The sequence below is a fragment of the Rousettus aegyptiacus genome, unplaced genomic scaffold (assembly GCF_014176215.1).
Source record: "Rousettus aegyptiacus isolate mRouAeg1 unplaced genomic scaffold, mRouAeg1.p scaffold_m13_p_6, whole genome shotgun sequence".
Classification (NCBI taxonomy): Eukaryota; Metazoa; Chordata; class Mammalia; order Chiroptera; family Pteropodidae; genus Rousettus; species Rousettus aegyptiacus.
Window position 1 is genome coordinate 17,562,470 of NW_023416309.1, and position 14,766 is coordinate 17,577,235.

At 37.8% G+C, this 14,766-nt stretch overlaps 2 protein-coding genes and 1 pseudogene across 13 annotated transcripts in view; 1 reads left to right on the top strand and 2 right to left on the bottom strand.

Moving 5' to 3' along the window:
- Nucleotides 1–162: 162 nt before the first annotated feature.
- Nucleotides 163–10,984, bottom strand: HNRNPH3 (heterogeneous nuclear ribonucleoprotein H3). Of its 11 annotated transcripts, none has more exons than XM_036223142.1 (10): nt 10,783–10,963; nt 5,908–6,042; nt 5,265–5,403; nt 4,618–4,757; nt 4,048–4,134; nt 3,621–3,736; nt 2,428–2,563; nt 1,706–1,801; nt 1,528–1,620; nt 163–1,398 (listed from the first exon to the last, which is right to left on the bottom strand). In XM_036223142.1, exons 2-10 carry the CDS (start codon nt 6,017–6,019, stop codon nt 1,322–1,324), a joined length of 996 nt encoding a protein of 331 aa, XP_036079035.1. In that variant the 5' UTR covers nt 6,020–6,042; nt 10,783–10,963; the 3' UTR covers nt 163–1,321. The 11 variants fall into 11 exon arrangements, with proteins under 11 accessions (XP_036079035.1, XP_036079033.1, XP_036079034.1 ...); XM_036223140.1 differs by having other exon boundaries at nt 10,764–10,962; XM_036223141.1 differs by lacking the exon at nt 10,783–10,963 and adding an exon at nt 9,914–10,209.
- LOC118604098 lies at nt 3,405–3,523 on the bottom strand (annotated as a pseudogene).
- The window catches only part of PBLD (phenazine biosynthesis like protein domain containing), a 43,240-nt gene continuing 38,606 nt past the window's right edge, over nt 10,133–14,766 (top strand). The window contains exon 1 of one of the 2 annotated variants that reach the window (XM_036223153.1): nt 10,133–10,238. The gene's annotated coding sequence lies outside the window, so the exon portion shown is untranslated. Of the gene's footprint in view, nt 10,239–10,778; nt 10,899–14,766 lie in introns of those variants that run through there. The other variant, XM_016127321.2, reaches the window with a different exon arrangement.

Sequence of the window (14,766 nt, forward strand, 5' to 3'; positions counted from 1 at the left end):
CATTAGAATCCTTGCTTGAGTTAATAGGCTCTATATAGGCCAAAAAGCAGAAACTACTCCTTAAGAGTTACTTTGTCTCATTGTCAATTGAACATACTTAGTACCTCAAACCAATTTGATTTATAATCAGTAACTGACACAAAGCATTCTAGGACACCATACTATTATCTCCCACATTATATTTATTACATTAACATTTCTAGCAAAAACAAGTTAACAAGTTCAATAACTGAATTCACATTAACAGGTTTCATTTGATCCATTAGCCAATTTGGGGAAAAGCCATATTGATCAAAGGGATTAAAAATAAAAAGCACCTTTTCCTGGCTACATATAGTATTTTTTTTTTTTAACACAATAGCTCTAAAAAAACTCCAAACAGATATCAGATGCAAAATCCAACTGCAGGACTCTTTTTAATTGACTACAACATGGACTTGTCTTACATTTTATAATGTATTTATACAATTATTAAAAAACCATATGCCTTAAAACTGTTGGGCTGAAACTGAAAATACATCTGTGAGAATTATACTCCACAGTAAATACCTTTGTACGTGTACTCAATTCTCATGTCGCTGAGAACCTTAATCTAGTCTAAGACATTTTGAGATAACTTACAACTATCACTTTTTGGAAACAGTTTTTGGTATTTCAGTCAAGTGCTGAGGGGATTTTATTCTAAAATCTAGGGCTAGAATTTAAACTTCCAACACTCCTGTTCCCAGGTAACACAATTATGAATATTCAGAAATTCAGATACCTTAGATAAACACTTCAGAGCTATGCTTGGTAAGTGACATTTGAAAAAGATGGGTATATAATTAGCTGAATTTATACTCCTGAAGCTATCTAAACTCATCTTTATATTTACAGTATTGTCCAGGAGAAATTAAAGAAAAAGTTACACTAATTATTTCCCAAGCTCTATTCTGGATGTCTGCTTATTAAAGACTTGTAGTTTATGCAGAGGTGAACCACTGTCCTCTAAAATTATACTACACTACTACTCTTGGAGCTAATAATAAAATACATCAACCCAAATCTTATGAAAGCAGCACATCCTCTGGAGTAACTAGTATATAAAAAGTATCAACATCAGTGGTTTGAATATAAAAATTTATTTTTAAGTCAAAGTATGCAACAAATAAAACCTACAGAAAACAGATTCCCATCACAATCTGTTGCTTTACCAAATAATATTTTGAAAACACATTCCTTCAGTCATTATAAAGTTCTTAAAATACAAAAGAAATTAAATCTGTAAGAAAGTCTAGTAGACAGATGCTGTTGTCAGGACTTTTAGGTTGGTGGTTACGCTTTAATACATCCCACGCCATCCACCTCCACTCATGCCACCTTGTCCATAGTAACCGCCACTGCCTCCACCGCCACGGCCTTACAAGAAAAAAAGATGTTGAGAATTGTTTAGTAGAAAGTATCAACACAGAACATATTAAAAACATGAACTTTGCCCCACATATAGGGACTAACACAAACTGAATCAGAGGAACCAATGATACTTACCATAACCTCCCAAGCCATCGGGAGTACCATATCCTCCACTATAATTGTTCCCCATTCCCATTCTTCCAACAGATCCATAACCTCCCTGATTATCTTAAAAAAAAAAAAAAAAAAAAAAGGTGTTTGAAATTGATTGCTAAGCATCTAACTCTGCTTATTTAAAAAAAAATTTACATACCCATTCCATCTCTGCCGTAGCCTCCCATTCCAGAACCTCCCATTCCAGAGCCACCTCCAGGAGTAGAATTCAAGAAGAGTTCAATGTATCGATGTTCTTAAGGGAAATAGGGGGGAGGGGGGACAATGGATCAAATTTATCAAAGTATAAAAAAGGCTGGCTGGCTAGTATTAATTTAAACGAATGCCAGATAGGACTAGAATCTAGATTTCACTCAAACTGTACAACCCTGAACAACTAACAAGTGTCTGGGGCCCATTTCCTTACCTATAAATGGGCTGATTCATTATTTCAGAACCAGCTGATATACTTAAAAATACATTCCAAGGCCAGCCACAGAACTGAATCAGAATCTTAAGTACTAAGTGACTGAGGTGAAGCCAGACTTGGGAATCACACTGGTCAAGGTGAAATTTAATGGCTCAAAAACCAATTTGATGACGTGCAGGAATAACTTACTTGATCAATGTACAGGTTAAGAAGTGGTCTTAACTTGCAAAAGGCGTTGGAACAAACCCAGGCAAATGCAAGTAACACAACCTGTTTTTCCCTCTTTAATAACTTAAACTCCAATAATCTGTCAAGTATTAAGAGTCTGAATTAAATAACTTCAATAAAAAAAACTTCAATAAAAAGGCCCTTAGAAAGCTATTCAAGTCTGAACTTATTACAAACAAATTCACATCTAAGAAACAAGATAGCTTGCCAAGGATACCACTTACGCATGTTATTCTTATCTTTAGACATGGCAGCTACTGCATCTTCATGTGTCACAAACTCTACATCTGCTTCTCCTGTTGCTCTGCCATCAGCTCCAATATCAATATGCACTCGTATTGGATTTAGTGGTGAGAAGAACTAAATAAGAAAAATGTGTTACTTTTCTATTTATAGTACTGAAATTACCACACGCCTTGGGTTTTTCTTCATTAAAACAAACCCTTCTGCTCTGTGTTGCAAGGCTAAAAATTCCATCAAATTCAGAGGTTCTAGGAAATATAAGAAATTACCTCTTCTACGATGAGCTAGATGGTATTAAATTTAATAAGAAAAACATTTCTAACCTAGAGAACAGTTTACCTAAACAGATGAAAAATTTCATAGCATGCTATTGAGAGGAAGAATAAGTAGGCCCCTCCCAAGAAAGGTATTTCAAAATTGTTTTATATACATATAGGTTTCCTAGAAGTGTATGTACAGAAATTGGGTGTTTATAATGCTGAACAGAGTTTGATAACCTTACAAACCGTGGAAGGATAGCTTCCGAAATATATATCATTTAGTTCTAATCACAAGTTAACCAAGTTTAAAGCAATCCTAAAAGGCACCTGAATTCGGCCAATTGGTTCTTCAGTAAGATCTAGAGCAAACAATTTCTTTAAAAGAATTAGATAGTAAATACACTTGGCTAGGCCCCAAGTTCTCTACAGCAACTAATCAAATAGGGACTGTGTGGCTGGATGTGGCCAGTGGGCTAAGGTTTATTGATTCTCTCTAACCAATTTGAAACCAACCAGTTTCAAATCAATAGCAGCAACTGCTTCCATTATTTTCAGCTCCTCACCATAGAGCCAGAAAATCAAACCAAACTACTAAAACTTGTTAACATATTTTTACACTTTTAACTATAAATATGTTTATAGTCACTGCTACTCTATGATGATCAGTCTTTCACTAAATTTTGTTTCTCTTTTTTAAACACCTACAGCACCTGGTATTCCAAGGTGGTCTCCCATCCAAGTACTAACCAAGCCTGACTCTGCTTAGCTTCCGAGATCAAACGGGACTGGGCATGTTCAGGGTGGCATGACTGTGAAGTTTCACTAAATTCTTAACTGAACTTTATGAATATAGCTTTTATTTGCTTGAATCCTATGTAAGTCAGCACACAACAAATATTTAACTAATCACTCACATTAGCAATGTCATTTTCAGTTGCACGAAAAGGCAATCCTCTCATATGTACAAAATGACCACCGTGAAAACCTGAACTTGCATCACCAGCTCCACCATAGCCATGTCCTCCCATACCTAGAGAATAAAATTTCCAATTATAAACTGATACATGTGGAAAAGAAAGCATTTCAACAACATTATTTCTTTCCTATACACGCCTTTTTCCTACTTATACTGTTTTGAAAACTCCAAGAGATCTTAACACTTATAGCTGTTCTAAACATCAAATTGAGCACTTATCTACCTGTAAGTATACATCTATATAAAGCCCTATGGAGGAATGCACTAAAATATGCCTGAGTTGACTTTATTTAAGTCATCTATATTACCACTAGTTGTAAAGCAAATACTTAAATTCACATAAAAATGAGTTATTTAATATTTACCTCTTCCATCTCTCATTCTGTCATCAAAGCCATCATTTCCATAGCCATAATTATTATAGCCACCATAGTCATCAAAACCTCCATAACCTGCATAATTTAAGAAATACATGAATATACTTTAAAGAGATACATTTTATAATTTAGTTAACAAAAACTTACTTTGCGCTAGTCTGATTAAATTATTACAAGTTTGCAACTCCCAACATGTGAAAAAAGCAGCTAACATTTGGTGGAAATAACAATCTCAAAAAGATACATTTAGACATCAAAATTTTTACCCGCACTTGTGCCAAACAGAAAATGTCAAAATATGCCAGTATCTTCATTAAATTTCTATAAATGTCATCCAGGTGCTAATATGTGCATCAATCAAGTCCCACAGCTGGCCATGGGAATCCATATTTTCATGAACAGGTTTTAAAACCTAGTAGGTACTGAAATTACTGCCATTTCTATATTTCTTGACAAAGTGTCAGGAATATTAAGAAAATGACAACAGAACCTTTGTTCATTAGATACACATACCACCATCATATCCATCACCTCCTCGTCGCATTCTGTCATACATACTTCCACGCCCAGCTCCATAATAACCCCCTCTTCCTCCTATTGGTCTATCATATGGTCCTGGTCGTTGGCCCAGCAATCTTCTTGGTGGATCATAAAATCCTTTGATTTCACTCCTGCTACTTCTGAAGATCTCAATATACCTATTTAAAAATGGTTTAAGGTACAAGTTTCAGCTCAAATGAATTAGAGTAAATAAGATAGTGGGCAAAATGCAGCAAGTTTTTCTATATCTAGATATATAACCCAATTTAAATTGCCTAAATACGCCACAAAGTTAACATTTTTATACCTACAAACTTAAATAATTAATATTTAAGTTTCACACAGACAAATTAGTTATTTGAAAACAATTCATAAAATATAAATTTTAGCTTGTTTCCTTTAGTACATGATAGGTGTTTAGAAAAAATAGTTGATGATACAAACATTTATCAACATCCTACAGAGAAAAGGGAAACAATTCTATTTTCAATTTAAGCAATCTATTAGCATTAATTCCCCGCCCAAATCTGTAGTTTCCAAGTTAAATTATCAATTCTTTTAAACTACCCCAGAAAAATGTTACTGTTACCCCCCCACTTAAGCAATAGTGACCCGCAACCCCCAAAAATAAAAATTTAACACCATCCCAAACTCTCCATCCCCACCTGTGCCCTATTCTTTCCTTGTGTTTCCCCAGAGCATTTTCTGCTATCTCCTTTGAAGCAAACTGCACGAAGGCCTCCCCTGTGCTTCTCCCCTGGTAGTCCATCGTCAATGTTATCCCATTTGGCACGATTTCCAACCCTTTAACCCAAGGACAAATAACCCCATCAAGGGGAACAGTGTTAAAGGCTGAAACATTCCCATCTGAATCAAATATTTAAAACAAGTCTAAACAAAACAAAACAAAAAAAGCTTAGTTCCCCATCACCCCATAAAAGATCTTTTCAAATATTACTGGGTAACAAAACTTTCTTGAGACCAATGTCTTTTAAAATTACATACAACACTCTAACAGCCCACCTATGTTACATGAAAAGAAAAAGGAAAAGCTCAAATCAAATTTAACTATGCTCCACATGCTAATTCACGGTTCATTTCATCACAGATAATTACTCTCAATTAAGTTTATTGCACATTAGGTTTTACATATTCTACACATCCTGTATTGAATATTAACTGGAGCACATTTCATAACTGAATATATTAAAGATATCATACTCAAAAAGTCCCCCAATGGGATTTACAAATTAAAAACAGTAATATAAAATTAAAATACTACTAAACTTTGACTAATACTAGAGGTACCTTGAAAGAACTGAACTATTTCCTCTTTGCTGCAACCAAATGGTAGTCCACGAAGTCGTACTGTCCCATCACTAGCGTCATTTGGACCATTATGTTTCATAACCCAATCCATCTCAATACCGTTTGATTTAAATGCTATAAAAAATAAAGAAGCACATAAAGCAGTCAATCAAAATATACTCTTGTCAGAGGTACTGAAGAAACACCTCTCAGTGGTACATAACAGGAAATGTTAACATATGGCTTAGTGACTCCGTTGACAATGCCACAATACCTTTTTGTTTTGAGGTAGGCATAAAGAGTGGGAAAAGGCAGCAAAATCACATCCCTCCCACCAAAAAGTACTGAATTTCAAAGATCAAATATATATATAAATTGCCTAATTTTTAGAAAACTTACATAATTCTCCACTATCAGTCTTCTAATACCTCCTAGTTTTTGAGCCTGTCATTTACTGTCAACTGTGTCTTCCTCATCTCTCAATTTTTCATTCATTTTCAGGTTTTATTACTTAAACAGTTCTGCAAATTCTTTAAAACTTGATTACTCAAAAGTTGCACATAGTACCACCACCATCCACTCACAGTAAGAGCCGTAATCAAAAGTACGAGTATCTTGATGCTGACAAAATGGCATTCTCTATTTTAACTAAATCTGGTTTGAATACTCCTCAAGAGCAAACTTTAAAATGACTTAACTAATTAGGATACATTTTAAAACAGGGGTAAAAGGTCACTCCAAAGCGAATGCCTTCTAACGGTTTTTTGAAGCCACTTGTTTTGGAAGTTAGGGAAACGATGTATTAAAAACCAGTCTACTCACTGCTTTACTTTTAAACATAAATATGATAACACATTCATAAAGTATTAAAAAGGGTACAGTAAAACGCCTTCCTTCCTCTTCAAAAAGAACCCGTCCACCCACTTCCCATCTCTGGACAACCATCCTTTCTTTTAAAACTCCAGAATACTTCAAAGAGACTAATATGCATAAGTCCTTCAGCTGCAGAAACTTACCAGACCTCACAAATTTCACTATACAGCTGTAGGAATCCTACTCACCTGAATATTTCAAACCTTTCCCTCACCACCTCCTCCCCTGTAAACAAGACATTTGTTCACTTGATTCTTTTATGCTCAAAGATTATATTTCATATCAACAGTATTCAAATTCGTACAATCTAATTATGAGTGCAACCTATAGGGGCAGCACCTGCAAAGAGTAAAATCTCCCTCCACCCCCCGAATCCATGCATTTAAAATAAGCTAATATAAAATTTCCAAATATGGTTATTAATCAAGTATCTCTCCATATGAATCACTGCCAGGAGTTACTTGTTTTTTAAAGCAAGAATCCTAGGTGCCACTCTAGACAGATCCCAAATGGAAAGAATATGAATTTTTATCTTATGTCACAACTAGTTCGAATAACTATGAACTTTTATGGGGTGGGGGACCACCTCTGGATTTGAATCCTTGGTCGTCCACTCACTAGCTACCTAATTTAAGCAAACTACTTAACCCCTGTGTCTCACTGGTGCGCCTACACTTCATAGGACCATTTTAAGAATCATTCATTGCTTGGTCTGGGGCTTGATAACTATTCAATGGTGGCCATTGTTACTGGATTTTTAAGGGCCCGGTAGAACTATCAAATGTACCACAAACAAAATAACTCAATCTTAAAGGATAAAAAAGTATTAGTCTTGAAAGGAAGTAGGGACTGTTAAAAAAGGAAGTAGGGACTGTTAAAAGTCTTTTCCAAAGTCAACAAAGGCTTACATTTTCTTGATCCCTTTGGAAATGTCTAAAGCAGAGAGAAAAAGACAGGTTTTCTTTTGAAATGTTTACTACAATATACATTAGGTAGATGATTTAAAAATATTCTTCTGGAGTATAGCCCTGAAAGAAGTAGGCCCCACATCCATTTGGAAAAAAAGTTGAGACATTCTGAAGATCTGCCATTTTCTTAAAAAAAAAAAGGGGGGGAGAGCATAAACTTAAGAATAGCTGTTTTCTATAAAGGGTGATTTAAGAGAAGGGTAGAAAATAAAGACCTAACATCACACGTTAATTCCTCATGAAAAATATTAAGAACTTTCAAGACAATCTAATATGTTGTGAACAGTGTGGTGCTTTTTATAATTTAGTATGTTTCTTTTCAATGTAAAGATTCTGTTTTGGAAACATACAAAAAAGATGGAAATGGACTTCTCTTTAATACAATCTTAGCACTTTCCAAGAAATACTAGCAAGCAAAGTAGTTTTGATTTTTGGATCAGCCCATACCAATGAGACCTATATAAAAACAAATGTCTATTAAACACACACACACAGTTAACACAATTTTATACTGGGGAAAAGTAAGCCAGATTTGGAAGGAACTTGTATAGGGTGATTCTCTTTCCCAAGTATACAGAGGCATCCTCTCTTTTTTCTTTTAAAAGCACCGACTCTAGAATCTACTTAACAAAATAAAACCAAGATGAACTCAAGGCATACAAAAAGACAATCTACTTTAGTACCTTAATGAAACGGTCTCAGAAGCTACAGAAGATACCTAAATAGTTTTTACTAATTATTCAGGATAATCCATCTCATCCTTTCTTTCCAACAGCATCATCATAGCTAATCACAATTCTACTTTAAGAATTACAAGTGTTATCACCAATTAAAAATACCAGTTGAAGAAATATCATAACTTTAGTCAGTTTTGTAGGAGACTAAATATTAATTTCCTATATACATTATGCAAAGTTAAAGATGTCAGTCACAAAAGAAAATATATTGTGATTTTAAATGGGTTGTTTATGTGAATCACATAAACTCCCTTATAAGATTACACACACACTATCTTCCAAAGTATAATACATAAATGGTTTGATGCATCAATAAAGAACTTTCTAAATGGTAGCTCGCTGGTGCTAAAAAATGAGAATGAACTTAAAATTTTGGTAACAAGGTGGTGATGTTTAAATTTTTTTCATCATTCCCCCATTCCAATGTGTTTGCTGAATTTTAAATTAAAAAACAAAAACAAAAACACACCACTAATACGTAAAGGTGAGGTCACTAAAAATCATTATGAACGAGTTCCAGAACAGTTACCATCTATTGTAGTTCAGCAGCTGTTTATCAAAATGAGGATACGAAAAAAGCATGGCTATTAAAATACAAAGGCAATTAAGATGGATTTCCAGATTATGATGTAGATGAGGGCAGAAAAAAGATTTCTAGGGCAATCCAATTAGGAAAGCTGTTATATACTACTTTATAGGAAAATCCTAAGCTGTCTTTTCAAAATCCATTAAAATCACATAACATCTTCAACAATAGGAAGGTTTTTGTTTTGTTTTTAACACTGGAAAAGTAGATAATAGATTTCTTGTAAAAATTCATATACATTATGGGCAACTCTCCTTCTCAAGCCTTGCCTGTCCTTTTTGTACCGTCTTCATTTAAAATGACTGACCCAGTTCTCTGTTCTAAGGACCAATAATCACCACCACGTAACCAGGCTTTCGGACCAGTCTTTTTTTTGAGTGGGCTTATTTTTCTTGGTGAAAATATTACTATAGTCCTGCTAACTAAAAGAAATAACCCCCAACGGTATTTTTAAGTACTTACACAGCCTAAAACCAAAAGAAACTTCGCACAAAATACAACCCGTTTAAAGTCAGTAACTCAATTACTACACACACACACGCACGTTTGCCACCACTGGTTGTGTTTTAACTGTTTCCCAAATGTAAAAACTACTTAAATTCTAATCTAGTCCATGCCAAACTACACGAAACCATGGTTAAACCACCACGCCCCCGCCCAAAGTTCAATAAGCCGTATCATAGTTCACTGTGCCCAGACGACCTATTTGAAATATGCCCATTTCACATTCCTATTTGATAAGTCACTCGCTTTTCTGCTTCCAAAGCAATTACCCACAAAGTCTTTAAATATGTTTAAGATCAGCATGGAAAACAAAAACTCTTTGGAAAATGAGTACGTACTCTTTTCGAAGTTCCAAATCTGGAATATAAGGGCCGGCTAAGCGTCCTTTATTCCTCCCCGGAGACTTTTCGTTTATCTAGCTGCCCTAGAGACCAGAGAGCTAGGGAGAATACTCTCCTTTCCCCTCCTCCCCGGCCGGCAGCCAAAGCCAGGCTTAGAAACCTTCGCCACCGGGCGGCGGAATTACAAAGGAAGCCGTCTGCCTCCTTTGTCCTGGATTTGGGAGTTGAGCGCCTTCGTCGCCATTGGCTTTCCTCCCCCAGCTCCAGCCTGTCTCATCTTGAGAATCTGCGTCAGAAGTCGCTCGCAGTCCCGCCAGCCCAGGTAGCCCAGCCGAGACTGCGGAGGAAGGGAGGCCGCGGTGGGAGGCTAGGCCCATACGGCGCCATTTCCATCGGGAGCGCGCCCGCCAGCCCAGAACCTCCCCGCACCCAAGTGCCCGGCCTTTCCCTGATCGCTTCGTTCCCCACCCTCATCCCTTCCAAAGCGCTCTGCCCACCCTCCAGCCTTCTAAGTCAGTTTTCGGAAGCTTGCGCACAAAAAGTAGAGAGGGGAAGGGCGGGAAGCCGTGGTGGCCGCGCCACTGTACCCAAAATGGCGGAAGCCAAACCAGCAGGGAAACGGGGAATGCTGGATGACTCCCACTTCGGGCCACGGCTTCGTCCTCTGATTCCACCTGACTAAGTCCTCCCCCCGGCATGCCGCCCTCCTTGAAGTGGGAGATCGCCTGGGAGGCGCAGTTTGGCCGCTTCCGAGCGGCGACCTCCACACTTCCCCCCCACTGCATCCCCTCCCAGTCTCTTTCGTCCTTCTCCCGACTCCGCTGTAGAAACCACCAGCCCAACCTACCCCCTTTTACTTCAGATACCCTGTCGAGCGACAGCAGCGCCGACTGCGGTGCTTGCGAGGTCCAGTCGTAAAGAAGAAGTCTCTCGACTCGTGGAGCCCTGCCCACAACGGTTCTCCCAACCGTCTCCGGCGGAGGTAACCGCTATGGGAGCTGCGCAGCAGCGCGACTGGCTTGGGGGGATGGGAGAGAGCGAGCGAGGAGGGGTAGGCGGAGCGAGGGCAACGAAGACCGGCCAGCCCTGTTCTCGCGACACTGGAGCTTTGGTCCGCTTTGGCGAGGGCAGCAAGTAATACGCTTGCGCTGATGGTAGGTTGCCCAGTGGTTGGTGGGGAGGAACCGAGGCTGGTCCAGTCAGAGAAAGAGGCGGGGAGTTCCGCCCTCTTGCTTACGGTACTACATCAAATGCTCGGAGTCCCCGTTTCTGGCCTCTCGGGGAGAATGCTAAGTGGCTGTAGTAGTTCTGTCAGTGTGTGTTGAAGGAACCGTGATGTCGCGGTTTGAAAAAGTTCTCCGGTAGTGTGCCCCACCAGGAACAAATTTCATAAATACCCCACCCTTACCCAAGCGTCAAACGCGTGGAAAAGGCGCCGCTTGGTTCCGACGCCAAATGCAGGGAGGGCTTTTCCCTTCCACCACGTTTGCATTATGCAGTAAAAATAGGAATTTTTCCATGCTACGGAGACTCATAAGTGTCCACCAGGCCCCATTTCGGCTCTCGGGCTAGGTAGGGCTCCTTCCTCCGGCCCTGGCACTTGTTTGGGGGCTTCTCGATTGATTGCCTCCCTACTATGTTCCCCTACAGATCGCTCCTCGCTTTCTCCTCGCTTTCGCGGTCTCTTGCCGTTCACTGACTGCTCAGCTGCTCACGTCTGACTTCGAGTTGTTTTCTAAATAGAGTTTTGCATCCTTGAAAATTGTGCATGCTAGCGACACTTAACACATACCATTTGGTTTTGCTCTTTCTACCATGGTTCCTAGTGACACTTTAAAACGCAAGCCTAATTCCTGAGAAGGGTGGAGGGCAGTGCTGGTAAAGAGATAGCGCAGGTTAAGGTCCAAACATTGGAACGTACATGAAGTGAGAGGGAGAGAAGAAAATGAGTTTGAGCACACTGTTCTTGTGTTTGGAAAGGTGGATAAAACTAGGTTGTAGACCCTCAATATCCAAAGACTTTGTATTACAAACATTAGGAAGCCCACAAAAGAGTGAGATAGTGGGCGCAGGAGGTGTTAGCAGTGGAGAAGCTTGAATAATTTTTTCTTCCATGAGATCTGCAGTGTGTAGAGTGGAGACAGGAGACCAGTTACATTCATACAATAGAAACTTCAATTTCATGGCTTTAATTCATTCTCAAACTTGCTTAAGACAATTGTGGGACACTAGTAGAACTGGCTAGATCACAGTGCAGTACTGCCTTTCTTCAGCCCGCTGCCTCAAAATAGCCTTCATCATAGTGACCAGGACAGGGAAGCAATGGAAGTGTCCTACAATAGATGGCTGGATAAAGAAGCTGTGGTACATGCATACAATGGAATATTACTCAGCCATAGAAGAGATGAAATACTGCCATTTGCAACAACAAGGATAGACCTTGAAATAATCACACTGAGCGAAATAAGCCAGACAAAGTTGAAAATCACATAATATCACTTATATGTGGGATATAAACCTAAAAGCAACAAATGAACAGGACAAACAAAAAGAGACTCATGGACATGGACAATGGTCACTAGAGGGTAGGGGGTGAGTGAGAAGAGGGGAGGTAGATGGGGGGGATTTAAATAATTTCTTCAATTAAAAATAAATTAATTAAAAATTTAAAAAATACCCTTCAGAGAAAGAGGGAAGGGGAAGTGTGGTCATCACCACAAGAGACAAAAACAAAACTAATATAATGTAATAACAATAGCTCAAATTTACTGACAGCTTGCTTGAACTAGGTACTTTATCCTTTCAGTCTTTCAACTTGATTTGGTAGTTGGAATTTTGTAATTCCTTTCACCCCTTGCCTGAATTCAAACAGTCTATTTACTGCCTGATTGAGTTTTGCATTCTTTGCACATGCTTACTTTGTGTGGTTAGGGCTACAATCCTAAAATCATTCTAATGACTTTTTACCACTACACCTTGATTTTTTTTGACTACCGTTTCTTTGTATTGAGCACTCTGCTGTTTGCCAGTGTGAAATGTGAATGCTTTCAAAGAACTTGAAATTAGTACATATATATTCCTTTTGCTTTTATTATTACAGCAAGTAGGAATTTTTGAGTTAAAAAAAAGTACACTAATAGGGGTAAATGTAATTTTTATTTGGCTTCCTATTTTACTATTTTTCTCTCTCAAAAAAAATGTCTAACAGCTATTGACATTTGCTAGTTGAATCCTGTAAATAAGGCTTGGTGAGTTTGGTTCACCACTACTCCAATGATCCCTACAGAATTGTTTCCAGATGGATCTCTGTGGAGTTGTTTCCATAGAGATGTTCTGTTAGAACTAAGGGCTCCCAGCTGCTTTGGGGATTTTTTTTTCTCTTTGTGTTCCTTTCAGTTATTTCAGTGCTTTCCTATTAGCATAGAGGTCAGAGGGACCCTTGAGAGGATCTTGTTAGCAAGAAGAGATGAAAAAGGAGAAGGAAATGGAAGTACCCACAGCACTCAGGGGAAACAAGACAATGAACATGTGATCATGTATTACACCATCAACATGAAGAGGAGAGGAAAATTCCATGCAGAGCCTAAGAGTAAGAGAAAGACAAAAATTGAAAGAGATTGCACCAAGGGAGGGAAGGCACATTAACTAAAAGTTGATTAAAATAGTTGTTCACATATCCCAATGACATTCTAAAATAACATAAAAACTGGATTATCATAATCTTTTTGCATATTTGAATAAAATAAAGTAAACAAAATTTACAAATAAGTTTCTAGGAGTGTGTCTAATTAAGGTAGTTAATGCCTTTTGAACACTTAATATATCTTACTAATATTTTGTGAAATGCTTGTTCTTGGACTTATATATATCTACTGTCTTTAGAAAGCAGTGATCTTCCTTGTCATGATTCAAAATTATTTCTCAAGACAAGGCTTAATTACACAATTAACTTTCTTAATACTTTAGGTCACATAAGTGTTCATTCTGGGACTAGGGGAAACCAAAGGTCTCATCCACTTTTAATAATTATATATTAAGTATGCAAATGGAAACTAAAAAGGCAGAAAGCACCTAACACACTTTCTCTGATTTTTGAAAATGATTAAAAGTATTGAACATTTTGTCTGTTACTGTGGATCGATGTGAAGAACAGGGGATAAAGCTACAAAAGATAGTTATTTAAGGAATTGAAGTCAAATTATAGTATTACTTTCAATGTGTCAGAAGTACATTAATAACTTAGAAAACATAAATAAGAGCACAGATAATACAGCAACAGACTGCTCCCCCCAACACACACGATTTGAAGCTTCTGAGTGGTACAACGTAGAGCAGGTTACTATACACCTCTCAGTTTTCTCTACTGTTAACATATCATTTGTCAGAACTAATGAACCAACACTGGTCCATTACTATTAACTAAATTCCATACTTTATTTAGGGTTCATTAGGGATCCCAACAAGGATACTGTATTACATTAGTCATCATGTCTCCTTAGTATCCTCTGGTCAGGTATTTTGTAGAATATCCTTTAATTGGGATTTTTCTAATGTTTTTCTCACGATTAGATAGTGCTATGGATTTGGGGGAAGAAGACCACAGAGATAAAGTACCATTCTCATCACATCATGTCAAAGGTACATTCTGTCAACATAATTTCTCACTGATGATGTTACCCTGATCACTCAACTAAGGTAGTGTTTGCGAGGTTTCTCCACTATAAAGTTATGTTAGCCTCTTCCTATGTTCTACTCTTCGGAAAAAAGTCACTGAATACACTCCACACTCAAAGGTGGCAGTGGCATTTAAGCTCCATATCCTGGAAGGGAGAGTAGCTAGGTAAATTATT